The 16,134-nt window shown below is 51.3% G+C and overlaps 1 protein-coding gene across 1 annotated transcript in view; it reads right to left on the bottom strand.

Moving 5' to 3' along the window:
- Window positions 1–16,134, bottom strand: part of LOC117076149 (kinesin-like protein KIF28P) — a 55,868-nt gene that overhangs the window by 21,878 nt on the left and 17,856 nt on the right. The window contains 6 exon segments of the mRNA XM_033199279.1: window positions 896–1,027; window positions 4,145–4,228; window positions 6,371–6,438; window positions 6,630–6,709; window positions 10,529–10,655; window positions 14,146–14,349. Of these exon segments, the coding sequence (XP_033055170.1) occupies window positions 896–1,027; window positions 4,145–4,228; window positions 6,371–6,438; window positions 6,630–6,709; window positions 10,529–10,655; window positions 14,146–14,349 (695 nt within the window).

The following is a 16,134-nucleotide window of genomic DNA, read 5'->3' as shown; positions in this document are numbered from 1 at the left end:
GGTGATGCCCTCCTTAGAAACCGCTAAATAAAAATGTAACAAGAACCATGCCAGGATAATAGATAAATAAAACGTGCTGTATACATCGAAGAGAATGTTTTTCAGCCTTCAACAAGAAGAAGGAAATTCTCAACACATGCTACATGGATGCACCTTGAGGACATTCTCCTGAGGGCATAAGGCAGTCAGAGAAAGATGTAAACGTCCTTATCTGAGGTCCCCCCATCGTCAAATGCACAGAGAGAAGGTGGGACAGCGGCTCCCGGGGCTGGAGGGGGAGGGGCAGCTCGCGTTTCATGGGTGCAGAGTTTCCATCTGGGAAGATGAAAATGTACTGCAGATGGATGGTGGTGACGGTCACACAATATGAATGTACTTAATGCCACTGAACTGTACTCTTAAAATGGTTAAAATGGTGAACTTTATGTATATTTTACCAAAATGAAAATATTTAAAAAACAGGAAAGAAAAGAAACATGCCTGTGGGGCAAGAAGCATGAGCAGGGAGGGGACGGGGGGGGGGGAGGGCAGGGGGAGGGCGGGGTGGGGGCAGGGGGGGGCGGGGAGGGCAGGGGGAGGGTGGGGTGGGGGCGGGGTGGGGGCAGGGGGAGGGCGGGGTGGGGGCATGGGGAAGGCGGGGTGGGGGCAGGGGAAGGGCAGGGTGGGGGCAGGGGGAGGGCAGGGTGGGGGCATGGGGAGGGCGGGGTGGGGGCAGGGGGGGGCGGGGAGGGCAGGGGGAGGGCAGGGGGAGGGCAGGGTGGGGGCATGGGGAAGGCGGGGTGGGGGCAGGGGGAGGGCAGGGTGGGGGCAGGGGGAGGGCAGGGTGGGGGCATGGGGAGGGCGGGGTGGGGGCAGGGGAAGGGCAGGGTGGGGGCAGGGGGAGGGCAGGGGGAGGGTGGGGTGGGAAGAGGGCAGGGCAGGGCGGGGGCAGGGGGCCGGCTGAGTACCAGCTTGAATGAAGTACTTGAGGACCCCGGTGAGCGGTGGGTCCTCGTTGACGTTAAGAAGGTGAGGGAAGGTCATCATCTGCCACTCCTGCAGGAGAGGTGGAGAGGGTGGGCATCACCAGTCCGCACCAGCCCGCCGGGGAGAGCAATACTTCTTTCCCGTCTCCATCCACCTTGTCAGCCCGCCTGGGGAGGGAGGAAAGCTGAGAGGGGCTGGGGCAGTGCTGATGGCGGGGGGAGTCTCAGGCGGGCCAGCCGTCAGGAGTCTGAGTCCATCTGGACGGGACAGTTCCAAGGAGCCGTTCTCCCCGCTGCCCTCCCTAGCTGTCTGCGTCCCCCGCCTGGGCAGCCCCTCCCCAGGTCTCCATGCAGCCTCTCATTCACCCAAAGTGCTGCTGGCTGGTTGAGAATCAGATGTTGATGGCAAAAAGTGGGGTATGGCACGAACCCGCGCCTGGGAACCTGAACACCTGTCGTTCGTCCACACAAGGATTGATGGGTATGGTGGGGAGGGATTTAACAGTAAACAAAACGGGGATGATTATACAGGCATGAGGAAGACTTTTACAGCTTGAAATCCTCTCTGACAAAGAGTAAAGAGAGCCAAAATCCTTCCAATTTTTACTGTATATGCAGAACCCCAAATCCCGTATTCCTCCATGTGACCCTACTTGACCCTTGATGCTGAGAGTCCCAGCCACCACTTACACAGAACGTGACTCAGCACGGCCCTAACCGTCTGGCTTCCTGATGCCACAGACCCCACCCTGCTCCACCCCCCAGGCCCTGAGGCCGTGGTTAGGCAGCGTGAGCTTCCTGAATCCCCAGCTCGAGTCCTCAAGTACTCCAGGTCTGATTCTTGACTTTGGGATTTTCCCAGGGCCTCGTGGCCACGGGGAGTAGGGTGGGTGGAAGCTGGGGTGGTGAGGGGAGGCCGAAATTCACATCATAGCCCATTTAGGGTGTGATATCAGCAAATGCCAGGATCGATACCCGGCTCACGCCCCGCCGGGCACCAAGGCCTCCCTGCTGCCCTCGCTTGCGTGCCTTGATGTTCTCTCCCTAGCTCTGCCGGTAGCATCATTACCAGTCACATGTTACACATTCACCGAAAAAGCCTCGCCACAATGGGGCCTGGCCCCTGCCCTGGGCTCACTCAGCCTCCACAGGTGACGGGAGTGAAGCTCACCTGGGCCTGCTCCAGCAGGTGTGCCCAGGTCACCTGATCAGCGGGAGTCCCCAGCTGCGGCTCTGCCTGGAGACAGGCTGACGGCTCTGGAAGGAGGGAGGCTTTTTAAGCAGGGGGTCTGCAGTGCCAAAGGGAGACGCGGGATAACCAGGGTGTCTCCGCTCATTTCTCAAAGCCCGGGATCCCAGCAGCAGCAGCAGGAATGCACCACGCTTATGCGTGAAGACGAGATCTTTTGGTAAGTCCTACAAAGAGGACTAATTATCCTCCTAATTCGTAAGACGTTAGGGCAAGAAGGTCCTTTAAGGGGGAGGCAAGAGTTCAGTGCTGTCTTATTTTTGTACTTGCTCAAGCTTGTGAGGGCCTTTCACGTGATTTCTCGCTACGGGGAACTCCCATGGGGTCGGGGGATTCGGGAAGAATCATAGGATTACACTGTTTTCCACGGAGTCCGTGTCTGTGCTTGAGAGCAGTGGGGGTTACGTGCTACGTGTAGGCCCACATCTGGCATGTCAGGTTTTGATGGTACAGAGATTTGCGACAGGCAGAGCCAGGCCCAGGCCAGCCACACACACGTGTGCGCTGATTCTGATTTAGGGAGCGCTTTGTTGAGGTTGAAGCCTCAGCCAGTCGGGTCGTGTGCCTGGGAAGGGCTAGGTGGGGCTCGGGGCTGGCCCACCCTCTGTCTGAGCCACACGTCCTTTGGGTAGCCTGGCATGACCAGTAGGGCAAGGGGTGCAGGAGGTCCTGCCACTCCCCGAGGCCCCCAGGAGGGAGGGAGCCCGTTCGATGTCGCTGCTTTGATACCGGACGCTCGTGCCAGTTTCTCCCAGTAGTTTTACCTTTTTGTCCATCTCATTTTAAATCATTAATGAGCATAAAACGGTATATGTCTTTATGCTGCCAAACTGCAATCGAAGGCCTTCACCTGTCACGGGGCCCTGGATAATTGCGCGTGTTGGAATCACCTGGGACACTTTAGCACTGACGGCTGCCCGGGATTCCGGTTTATGAGGCTGGGGGGATTTAGCGCTGACCGCTGCCCGGGTTCTGGTTTATGAGGTTGGGGGGATTTAGCGCTGACCGCTGCCCGGGATTCTGGTTTATGAAGTTGGGGGGATTTAGCGCTGACCGCTGCCCGGGTTCTGGTTTATGAGGTTGGGGGGATTTAGCCCTGACCGCTGCCCGGGATTCTGGTTTATGAAGTTGGGGGGATTTAGCGCTGACCGCTGCCGGGTTCTGGTTTATGAGGTTGGGGGGATTTAGGCCTGACCGCTGCCGGGATTCTGGTTTATGAAGTTGGGGGGATTTAGCGCTGACCGCTGCCCGGGATTCCGGTTTATGAGGCTGGGGGAGCCCTGTCACCGGGCGGCTGTGATGCACAGCCAGGATGGAGCTCCGTCTTGGAGGAGGTGGCCAGCCCTCAATGGGCTGCCGGCATCATCTCTCCACAGGAAGGCCTCAGCGGGCAGACATCAGGTGGCCACTGTCCAAATCCGGTAAGGAAAAACATCCTGGGAGAAACAATGACCTCAAAATAAAAATGAGGCTGGTCGCGGTGGCTCACACCTGTCACCCAGCACTTTGCAAAGCCGAGGCAGGAGGATTGCTTGAGCCCAGGAGATGTAAGGCTGTCCTAAGTGGTGATCACACCTCTGCACTCAAGCCCGGGTGACAGAGCGGACCCTGTCTCAAATACCAAATAAAATGTCAATAAAAATGAGAGTAAGATGACCATCTTAAAATTCAGGGCTATTATTTCTCACAACTGCAAGTGAGTCTACATTTATCTCAAAGTTTTTTTTAAAAGGATGGAACCACAATATCCTGGACAAAGCCCCAGTGCCCCCCACTATGCCCCCCACTGTGCCCCAACCAACCCCTCAGATTCGAATCCAGGTGCTCCCTCCACCCCCGGCCCCAGGCTTAGCCTAGGTCAGACCCCCCCATTGCTCAGGGCATCGACCCCTGACTCGGTTTACCTGACATCATGGAGTGTCTACATCTGGGCAGCAGCTTGCTGTTCTCAGCCCTTGACTCTCTCATCAGTGTCCAAGTGTTGACCACTGCTTTGTTCCGGATCTTTTTAGCCCTTTCATGTGCAAAGATGGACACACTCTTAGGCCTGGAGCCCCTTGCCGGAGCAGCAGCACCCCCAGGCCCCCCGCCCCAGGTGACTTGAGATTCCACACCAGGTCTGGTTCCATTCAACCATTAAGACCAAAGTGACTGAATCACCTGCACAGTTCAAATAAACACGAGCAGCTCAGCCAGGCCGGGCCTCAGCCCCTGACATGTCCTGGGACCTGAACACACTCAGCCAATTGGGCTGACTTGGTTAACCTAAGAACCTGCCCAATCCCTGTTGCTGCTGAAATAACTCCTGGCCTGGAGGCTGTCGGGACCGCTCGGCGCATTGCCAGGCTGGGAGGCGCCTCAGAGGTGTTCCAGGTCACTCCTTCTGATGTTGTCAGAGAAAACAGATACCCCCAAATACTGCTCGGGATATACAGTAAAACATTCCTTATTCTCCAAAATTGCAATGTAACTGAGCACCTTGTACTTTTATTTGCTAAATCTGGTCACTGTACCCCTTTCATTTTATACAGGGGAGATAGAATCAGAGTTTACAAGTCCCGCGGGCTGTGGGCACCATTTTCTCTTTCCTCTGTATCACATGGTCTCTCCTGTAAAGACTGGGAGCCACAGATTTGCACCTGATAAGCAGGGAGAAAACAAACGTTCTGGATAGCGCTTAAGGCAAAATTCGATCTAAAGCTCTGAGCTTACACTGTGCGCGGTGGCGCACACCTGTAATCCTAGCGCTTTGGGAAGCTGAGGAGGGAGGATCACTTGAGTCTGGGAGGTTGAGGATACCATGTGCCGCTGTATCCCAGGCTGGGTGACAGGGTGACACCTATCTCAGAAAATAAAAATAAAACCTGAGCTTGTGTCAGATGCTGGAAGAAAATGCCTCATGGTGTGACACAATACTGAGGCTGTGCAGTGAAGAATGAGAAGGAAGACATTTGTCACCAACATGCAAGTGCTTCTCTGTGCTGAGAAGAGGGCCAGAGAAAAGACCAGAAGGGGAGGCAGTGCCTGGGTGGCACTGTTGTGACCACAGTTCCCAACCCTCCCTCCCACACCAGGCAGAGCTCTGCTGGGCACAGTTCGCACGCACCTCCCGCGGTCAGAGCTCTCCCCAGTGCTGAGAATGAGGAACGCTGGCTCAGGGAACAGGATGGGGGAGAGGTTCTATTTCTTGCCCATGGTCACAGCTGCCAGGGCCAGACTCTGACCTTGAAGCCCGCAGACCTGGCAAATGACATATCAGGGCTGGCAAGTAAGTTTCACCTCACATGCCAACTCCAGCTGCCCAGAACCGGGTCTGACAGTCCCGAGCTCCTGCCCAGACTCAGTGGGGAGCTGTTCTGGTGGATTCCCAAGGCTGGCCTTCGCCTGAGGAGAAGCAGGGCAGCAGGTGGGGAGGGTCCTACCGTGGCCACAGACGCCCCTCTCCCCACGCCTCTCTTTCTTAGAAGGTTCAGGAGAGCAGGCTGGGAACGAGCTGCAGAGGCCGAGGAGCAGGAGCTCGGCTTGGTGGCAGCCTCCCGTAGTACTGACCGAGTGGGCCTGTCTCCCAGCCAGGTGGGTGGGAAGGAACCTGGCACCCTCCCTGGTGACTCCTGTGGCCATCAGGCCACCTTCACAGACTGCAGTGTGCGGTGTGGGCCCTGGGAAGTGCCGTAACTGACAGTGTGGAGAGCTGGTCTGTGCAGGGGCTGCAGGGCGGCCCAGCGAGTGGCTCTGACCGAGAAGCTGTCGCGTACAGAGCTCATCTTCATTTGTCATTAGCACAAAAATCCCCTGCCTGGCACCATTCTCTACCCATGCCCTGTGTAACGGAAGGAGAAAGCTGTGGATAGCCGTGCTATTCGGCAGGAAAACACGGGGACAGATCAGGCCAATCACGTCAGGACTGGCATCCGCGCCCCCCCATCCCTGAGCCCCCAGCTCTGCTCCCATCCAGGACCCAGCGAACAGCCCTGCCCCGAGGCTCCAGGTCTCCATTCTTTCCCCTCGTGTTTTAGTTCCTTTCATTCCTCTCTCTCACGTCGTTTCGTTTTCCTCCCGCACCCCCTTCCCAGTGTCAACCCCTGCAGTCTAAGAGCACTAACTTTGCTAGATTTAGAACGTAGAACCGCCATGGATGATAAATATTCAGACGTACCTTTCCGCGTATCTTAGTGTTGATCAAGTTTCCTCATAGCAGATGTCAGCTGGACTTACGGCCGCAATCTGTGAAAACATCCCGTTCAGACTTTGTTACTAATAGAGGAATTTATTGTTATTAAAGCAGCTCATATTCACAGAACAGTTTGGCATCTTGTAATTTATGATATTGTTCCAATTTTACCAATTTTACAGTTTAGAAATGGAGGCTTAGAGGAATGCCTGAGGCCACTTGCTACGCTGGGGCTCGAACCTACCCTGCATAACTCATACCTGTGCTGCCAGTCGCGGGACTGGCCGTCCTCAGGACTGAGTCCTCTGTGGACTCCCTCAGGGGCTTGAGTGACGGTTGAATGTTAGCCTCAGAGACCTTGCTCATTTCCTGACAGCCACTTGTATGGTTTCAAGTCTGGCTGTTGACTTTATTTATACTTATATTTTTTTGAGACAGGGTCTCTGTCACCCTGGCTGGAGTGTGGTGGAGCAAATCATGGTTCACAGCCTCGACTTCTTGGGCTCCGGTGGTCCTCCTGCCTCAGCCTCCAGAGTAGCTGGGACTACAGGCGAGTACCATCACACTCGGCTAATTTTTGTGTTTTTTGTACAGACAGGATCTCCCTATGTCGCCCACGCTGGCATTGAACTCCTGGGCTCAAGGGATACACCCACCTCGGTCTCCCAAAGTGCTGGGATTAGAGGTATGAGCCATCGCGCCCGGCCTTGACTTTGGATTGATTGTTCCAGAATTCAGAAAAGTTTTCAAATCAGAAGCAAACTTTGTGATGATTGGGTGGGCAGATCACGGAGGGTGGCTGGGGAGGGCGGCTGGGGAGGGGGGCCGGGGAGGGGGGCCGGGGAGGGGGGCCGGGGAGGGGGGTTGGGGAGGGGGGGGCCGGGGAGGGGTCAAAACAAACAAGTAGAAAGAAGGAACTCAGAAAACAGACTGAGAGAGTAAAAGGCAGTTTTTTTCTTTCTTTTCTTTTCTTTTTTTTTTTTTTGAGGCAGAGTCTCGCACTGTCACCCAGGCTAGAGTGCAGTGGCGCAATCTTGGCTCACTGCAACCTCTGCCTCCCAGATTCAAGCGATTCTCCTGCCTCAGTCTCCCAAGTAGCTGGGATTACAGGCGCCCACCTTTTTTTTTTTTTTTTTTTTAAGTCAAGGTTCTGCTGTCACCCAGGCTGGAAATGTAGTGGTATGATCTCAGCTCCCTATAGCCTCAACCGCTGGGCTCAAGCAATTCTCCTGCCTCAGCCTCCTGAGTAGCTGGGACTATAGGATCATGCCACCACACCTAGCCAACTTTTGTATTTTTAATAGAGGTGGGATTTTGCCATCTTGTTCTGGCTGGTCTTGAACTCCTGGCCTCAAGTGATATGCCCCCCTCGTCCTCTCAAAGTGCTGGGATTACAGGCATGAGTCACCATGCTCAGCTTAGAAATATTTTTTAAAGCCGTAGAAGTAATAGCCTCAAAGAAAGAATTATACCCATGGAAAAAAAGAGGATTTTATTTAAATGAATAACCAGAGAATAAAAGAAAGTGTTTGTAAATTAAATTTATGAATGACAGCCAAAATAAAAATGCAGGAGAGTTATAATAACATTAAGGGAATCTTCTAGAATGCAGAATAAAAAACCAGTGGTGGCTCACACTTGGAATTCCAGCTACTTGAGAGACTGATGCCAGGAGGATCCCTTGAGCCCAGGAGTTCAAGACAAGCCTGGGCAACAGAGTGAGACTCCATCTCTTTTAAAAAAGAAAAGACCGGCCGGGCGCGGTGACTCAAGCCTGTAATCCCAGCACTTTGGGAGGCCGAGACGGGTGGATCACGAGGTCAGGAGATCGAGACCATCCTGGTTAACACGGTGAAACCCCGTCTCTACTAAAAAATACAAAAAAAAAACTAGCCGGGCGACGAGGCGGGCGCCTGTAGTCCCAGCTACCCGGGAGGCTGAGGCAGGAGAATGGCGTAAACCCGGGAGGCGGAGCTTGCAGTGAGCTGAGATCCGGCCACTGCACTCCAGCCTGGGTGGCAGAGCGAGACTCCGTCTCAAAAAAAAAAAAAAAAAAAAAAGACCAAGAAATGGAAGATAGGTTGTAAAAGATAATAAAATTACAACATTAGTACAAGAGGCCCAAAATCCAATTAGGAATTTCAGAAAGGGAAAACAAGAAATACAGGAGATAAAATAAGAAATAATGTAAGGAAGGTTTTCCAGAACTGAAGGACAGGAATCTCCAAACTGAAAAAGGTCCACCAAGTTTCCAGCATGATCAATGAAAAAAGACTCATTAAGATCAGAACATCAAGGATAATGAGAAGACCCTGAAGGCTGCGAGAGATAAACTGACCGTCAAAAATGGTTGCATACAAAGAACGGGATCAGAATGGTAGCCGACTTCTCAGCTGCAACACTGGAACTTAAAATATAACGGAGGCCTTCAATGTTCTCAGAGAATTGTATTCCAGGTAAATGTCAATCAAGTGTGGAGGTAGGAAAAGATATTTTCAGTTGTGCAAAGGATGAAAAGAAAAATGTGCTCTGGATGCACCATTTCTGAGGCAATTGCAGCAAAAAGAGAGCAAATCAAAAAAGAAGAATACATTGGGTCCAGGAGTCAGGGGGGCCAACGAAGGTGAAGGTTGAAGTGGAGTTCCAGAATGACAGTGTGGAGTAGCCCGGCAGCAACAGTGCTCCAAATTGTGCTGATACAGTTAATACAATTGTAACAGGAGAATTGACTCCTGCTGAAGGAGACCCCAAATATCATGGTACCAGTACGTCTGAGTGTATGGAAAAGATTGTCAGTAGGTATGTGACAGTGATTTGGAGCACTTAGATTTATACAAAAAAAACCATAATTAAAATGGCAATTAAAAATTCCAAGAAACATAAAATGTGGAAAGGATATATGCGGTATTTGGTGCAGGAGTGAACAATACTTGTGCAGTTAAAATGTTCATAATTAAATTCTGAGGCAGAAACTGTTAAGAAAAAATAATAAGATGTTAACAATTATTGATTTAACCAAATGTTCTAATAAGCATTGTCCTAATTGTAGGGAGTATGGCGGGGGGACATATTGTAGCTGGGGAGTATGTGGGGGGAAGGTACTGTGGCTAGGGAGTATGTGGGGGGAAGGTACTGTGACTGGGGAGTATGTGGGGGGGACATAGTGTGGCTGGGGAGTATGTGAGGGGAACGTACTGTGGCTAGGGAGTATGTGGGGGGAATGTACTGTGGCTGGGGAGTATGTGGGGGAAACGTAGTGTGGCTGGGGAGTATGTGGGGGGAAGGTACTATGGCTAGGGAGTATGTGGGGGGAATGTAGTGTGGCTGGGGAGTATGTGGGGGACGTACTGTGGCTGGGGAGTATGTGGGGGGAACGTACTGTGGTTGGGGAATATGTGGGGGAAGGTACTGTGACTGGGGAGTATGTGGGGGGAAGGTACTGTGGCTAGGGAGTATGTGTGGGAACGTACTGTGGCTGGGGAGTATGTGGAGGGAAGGTACTGTGGCTGGGGAGTATGTAGGGGGAACGTACTGTGACTGGGGAGTATGTGGGGGGAAGGTACTGTGGTTGGGGAGTATGTGGGGGGAAGGTACTGTGGTTGGGGAGTATGTGGGGGGAAGGTACTGTGACTGGGGTATGTGGGGAGAAGGTACTGTGGGGAGTATGTGGGGGGAAGGTACTGTGACTGGGGAGTATGTGGGGGGAACGTAGTGTGACTGGGGAGTACGTGGGGGGAAGGTACTGTGACTGGGGAGTACGTGAGGGAAGGTACTGTGGCTGGGGAGTACGTGGGGGAAGGTACTGTGGCGGGGAGTATGTGGGGGGAAGGTACTGTGGCTGGGGAGTATGTGGGGGGAACGTACTGTGGTTGGGGAGTATGTGAGAGGGAACGTACTGTGGCTGGAGAGTATGTGGGGGGAACGTAGTGTGGCTGGGGAGTATGTGGGGGGAACGTAGTGTGGCTGGGGAGTATGTGGGGGGAACGTAGTGTGGCTGGGGAGTATGTGGGGGGAAGGTACTGTGGCTGGGGAGTATGTGGGGGGAAGGTACTGTGACTGGGGAGTATGTGGGGGGAACGTAGTGTGACTGGGGAGTATGTGGGGGGAGGTACTGTGGCTGGGGAGTATGTGGGGGGAACGTACTGTGGCTGGGGAGTATGTGAGAGGGAACGTACTGTGGCTGGGGAGTATGTGGGGGGAACGTAGTGTGGCTGGGGTATGTGGGGGGAACGCACTGTAGCTGGGGAGTATGTGGGGGAAGGTACTGTGGCTGGGGAGTATGGGGGGGAAGGTACTGTGACTGGGGAGTATGTGGGGGGAACGTAGTGTGACTGGGGAGTATGTGGGGGGAAGGTACTGTGGCTGGGGAGTATGTGGGGGAACGTACTGTGGCTGGGGAGTATGTGAGAGGGAACGTACTGTGGCTGGGGAGTATGTGGGGGGAACGTAGTGTGGCTGGGGAGTATGTGGGGGGAACGCACTGTAGCTGGGGAGTATGTGGGGGAAGGTACTGTGGCTGGGAGTATGTGGGGGGAAGGTACTGTGGCTGGGGAGTATGGGGGGGGAACGCACTGTAGCTGGGGATTATGTGGGGGAAGGTACTGTGACTGGGGAGTATTGGGGGGGAACGTAGTGTGGCTGGGGAGTATGTGGGGGAAGGTACTGTGACTGGGAGTATGTGGGGGGAAGGTACTGTGACTGGGGAGTATGTGGGGGGAAGGTACTGTGACTGGGGAGTATGTGGGGGGAAGGTACTGTGACTGGGGAGTATGTGGGGGAAGGTACTGTGGCTGGAGAGTATGTGGGGGAACTCACTGTGGCTGGGGAGTATGTAGAGGGAACGTACTGTGGCTGGGGAGTATGTGGGGGAACGCACTGTAGCTGGGGAGTATGTGGGGGGAAGGTACTGTGGCTGGGGAGTATGTGGGGGGAAGGTACTGTGGCTGGGGAGTATGGGGGGGGAAGGTACTGTGACTGGGGAGTATGTGGGGGGAAGGTACTGTGGCTGGGGAGTATGGGGGGGAAGGTACTGTGGCTGGGGAGTATGTGGGGGAACGTACTGTGGTTGGGGAGTATGTGGGGGGAACGTAGTGTGGCTGGGGAGTATGTGGGGGGAACGTAGTGTGGCTGGGGAGTATGTGGGGGGAAGGTATGTGACTGGGGAGTATGTGGGGGAAGGTACTGTGACTGGGAGTATGTGGGGGAAGGTACTGTGGCTGGAGAGTATGTGGGGGAACTCACTGTGGCTGGGGAGTATGTGAGAGGAACGTACTGTGGCTGGGGAGTATGTTGGGGGAACGCACTGTAGCTGGGGAGTATGTGGGGGGAAGGTACTGTGGCTGGGGAGTATGTGGGGGGAACGCACTGTAGCTGGGGAGTATGTGGGGGGAAGGTACTATGACTGGGGAGTATGTAGGGGGAACGTATTGTGGTTGGGGGCATTGGTGTGTCCGAGTTAAATTCTCTTCCGCCACGGTGGGAAGACAGTAGATAGTGTCCAGAATTGCTTTTGCAGAAGAGAAAAACCAACATTATTTTAAAATATGGAGATGGCTACCAGGGCAAACAGTGAAAAGATTGAAGAAAGTAACTGGAGAATACCGGGAAAGGGGAAAGGATGGGCAGGAGATTGGTGGTTTCCATTAAAGCCTTTCAGAACAGTTTGAAGTTTGACAGCTTAATTGAGATATAATTCACATACCGTATAATTCACCAACTTTCCATGCAATGGTTTTTAGTATACTCACAGAGCTGTGAAACGGTCAACAATCTAAATTTAGAATATTTTGTTTACTGACAAAAGAAAACTGTTTCTCCCCTTTCTCTACCTTCTCCCCTCCTCTCCCCTCCCCACAACATCCAGCCCAAGGCAGCTGCCAATTTCTTTTCTATCTCTATAGATTTCTTATCCTGGAAATTTCCTTCAAATGGAATCATACAGCGTGTGGTCTTTTGTCTCTGGCTTCTTGTTCTTAGAATGACACGTCCCAGGTTTGTCCACATTGTCATCTGTTAGAATTTCATTCCTTTTTGGCCGGGCGCGGTGGCTCATGCCTGTAATCCCAGCACTTTGGGAGGCCAAGGCGGGTGGATCACAAGGTTAGGAGATCGAGACCATCATGGCTAACATGGTGAAACCCCATCTCAACTAAAAATACAATAAATTAGCCAGGCGTGGTGGCGGGTGCCTGTAGTCCCAGCTACTCGGGAGGCTGAGGCAGGAGAATGGTGGGAACCCGGGAGGTGGAGCTTGCAGTGAGCCCAGATTGCGCCACTGCACTCCAGCCTGGGCAACAGAGCGAGACTCTGTCTCAAAAAAAAAAAAGAAAAAAAGAATTTCGTTCCTTTTTAAGGCTGAATTGCCCATTGTAAGGATAGACCACATTTTATTCAACTGTTCATCAGTGGATGGGCATTAGGCTGCTTCCTCTTCGTGGCTGTTATAAATATGCTGCCATGGAAAATTCATGTACGAGTTTTTGTGTGGACTTGTTCTTTCTCTTGGCTATTTGAGGTTTTAAACTAGACTTGTATTCCTTTGAAAATATTTGAATTAAAAATTAGAGGCTGGGCACAGTGGCTCATATCTGTAATCCCAGAGCTTTAGGAGAACAAGGAGGAGGGATTGCTTGAGGTCAGGAGTTTGAGACCAGCCTGGGCAACATAGCAAGACCCCATCTCTACAAAATATATAAATCTAAATGAATAAATATTAGAAAGGTACTGAAATGTTAGCGATAGTTAGGTGATATTATAAATATAAAATTCTCTAACTTGAACATGTTACCATTAATATCAGAAAAATAAGATAAAAAATAATGCAGTATTGCATTTTCGTAACACCAGCTTAAACGGTGCTACCATTTTAGGAAAGCAGAACCATGAACTATGCTTACAGGCATTTGTTGACATTCTCCTGTCATGTTTTAAAGCTAATTATGTTAATGGTACACTCCATCTTGAAAATATCACCAGCGTTCGGTGAATCTAAAATTTGGTCTTGGATCTCGTGTGCTAGAGCAAGTAAAAGGAACAACTTGAAAACAAAGTAATATTCTTCAGCACTAAAAACACGTTGATTAAGACTAGAGGCCGGGCGCGGTGGCTCAAGCCTGTAATCCCAGCACTTTGGGAGGCTGAGACGGGTGGATCACGAGGTCAGGAGATCGAGACCATCCTGGCTAACACGGTGAAACCCTGTCTCTACTAAAAAAATACAAAAAACTAGCCGGGCGAGGTGGCGGGCGCCTGTAGTCCCAGCTACTTGGAGGCTGAGGCAGGAGAATGGCGTAAACCCGGGAGGCGGAGCTTGCAGTGAGCTGAGATCCGGCCACTGCACTCCAGCCTGGGCGACAGAGCAAGACTCCGTCTCAAAAAAAAAAAAAAAAAAAAAAAAGACTAGAATAGAGCCACAGCCTTGGCAGAAGAGGGTGGCAAAGGCAGCCATAGACGTGAGTTGGCTAAGGTTTTGTTTTATAAACCAAATAATAATATCCAATAATAATCCCTGGTTAGTGTTAGCAATTAAGATGTCTGACTCTAGAATACTACACCAGAGTGACTTTCCTTGGATTTGCCTCCATATAACCAGAAAAATCCAACATCTTATTTAGCTACAACATGATTTTGTAATCATATAAACATTTTGGTATGAAAAACAAACATTATCCTAAAATAGAGATGCTGAGAACTTCCATTTGGGGAAGGGGTTTGGAATGAAAAAAGACAATCCCTTAAAGAAGGGATTCGAGAATACGTACCTGGTGTTCTTGATTTCTCCCCTGGTTCTCAATTGCTTGAAAGAGCTCTTCACACACAGTTGGAATAATACACTTGTTTGCACCAAATCCAGTCATGGAATAGCTTTTCCCAGAGCCAGTTTGGCCGTAGGCTAGGAGGGTTGCATTATAACCTTGCCAAGCACTGTCCAGGATTCCCCTGCCAAGGTCGTGGAAGACATCTCTCTGGAAAGATGACAGGTGGCATGTCCAGCACAGTCAGTGGCACGCAGGGTTCCTCTTCCCTACTTCCTCAGTCCCCTTAAATCCAAATAAACATTCTGGCTTTCAAAAATCCCACCTCAATTCATACCATATGACCTGCTTGAAATATAACTCAGATGCTGGCTTAGAACAGGTGGAATGAAACTGAAAACAAAGGGATTTGTCGACTTGGAAAACACTGATCATTTACGTTCATGGATCACATCAGGTACATCCTGAACTAGCTAATGCCCGTGGGCCATGAAATTGCGGACTTTACAGCCTTGCCAAAACATGGGCCAGGTCTTTAAAATTAAGCAATTAGATAAAAATGTCAAAGCACAGAAACCAGTCAAAGCATTTTCGACTACTTCATTCATTAACTCAAACAATAACATCACAATATAGCCACACAAATTTTAGTCCTCTCCTGGTGAGGTCTCCTCTTTTTCTACTTTTTCCAGCGGTTCTGGAACACACACACACACACACACACACACACACACATCCCCCTTTTTTGAGTTAAAATGAAATGTTTGTGCCCACAGTTGCTGGAAGAGAGGGGGTGTGGTCTGGCTCCTTTTACCATCTGGGCTGCGGCCATAGCCTGCAACAGTTCTCTTATTTGAGGCTGTTGCAAAGCGTGTATTTTTTCCTACTCTCTAATAGCAATGGTAAAGCACTAAGCATTAGATATTCCATTTATTATAATCTATACATTTGTATAATTTATTTCATGTTTCTGGGGAAAATGCACACACCAACGTAGTGTGGTTTACCTGAGGACAATAGACAATAACCAACGTTCATGTCATATTTGAGAAAGGGATAAAAAAGGGTTAGGGGAGCTCTAGACTTTAAAATGTGGAGTTTCACCAGTGGTTTCCCAGAACACTATGACCATACTTTTACCAGAAAAAGATATTTGTATAACAGATGTTGATTCTACTTTGGAAGCTGTGTGCTAAACCTAACACCTGCCTACCAAGTAAAAGTAACTATTTTTGCTGTTTTGTTTTCTCAGTGCTATGGGAGATTTGGGAAAACGTTTTGTGTGTGTGCTTAATTTTTATGGACTGAAAACTTTAAACAAGTAATACAGGCCAGGCGCGGTGGCTCATGCCTGTAATCCCAGCACTTTGGGAGGCCGAGGTGGTGGATCACCTGAGGTCAGGAGTTCGAAACCAGTCTGGCCCACATGGCAAAACCCCATCTCTATTAACGTACAAAGTTAGCCGGGCGTGGTGGCGGGTGCCTGGAATCTCTGAGGCAGGAGAATCGCTTGGACCCGGGAGGCGGAGGTTGCAGTGAGCTGAGATTGCACCACTGCACTCCAGCCTGAGCAACAGAGGGAGACTCTGTCTCAAAAAACAAAACAAAACAAACCCCAGGTGTTGGCAAGGCCACGCTTCCTCAGAAGCCTCTAGAGGAGAAGCCTCCCTTGCCTCTCCCTGGCTTCTGGTGGCTCCTGGCGGTCCTCAGGGCTCCTCCGATGGTTGCTGCTTCGCTCCACTTTGTGTCCATTGCGATGTGGTTCCCCGTGTCCGAGTGTCCAAACTTCCTCCTCCTCATGAGGATTGGACTTAGGGCTCACTCGAATCCAGTATGGCCTCATCTGCCAAGACCCTGTTTGCACATAGGGTCCCATTCTGAAGTTCTAGATGGACATGAATTTTGGGGGGTCACTGTTCAACCCATTACAGCACCTTTGTAGAGAATCAGTTGATGATATCTATGAGGGTCTATTTCTGGACACTGTATTCTGTT

This window comes from Trachypithecus francoisi, unplaced genomic scaffold (genome assembly GCF_009764315.1).
Source record: "Trachypithecus francoisi isolate TF-2019V2 unplaced genomic scaffold, Tfra_2.0 Lachesis_group5, whole genome shotgun sequence".
Lineage (NCBI taxonomy): Eukaryota > Metazoa > Chordata > Mammalia > Primates > Cercopithecidae > Trachypithecus > Trachypithecus francoisi.
This window is presented reverse-complemented; position numbering and strand designations above follow the sequence as displayed.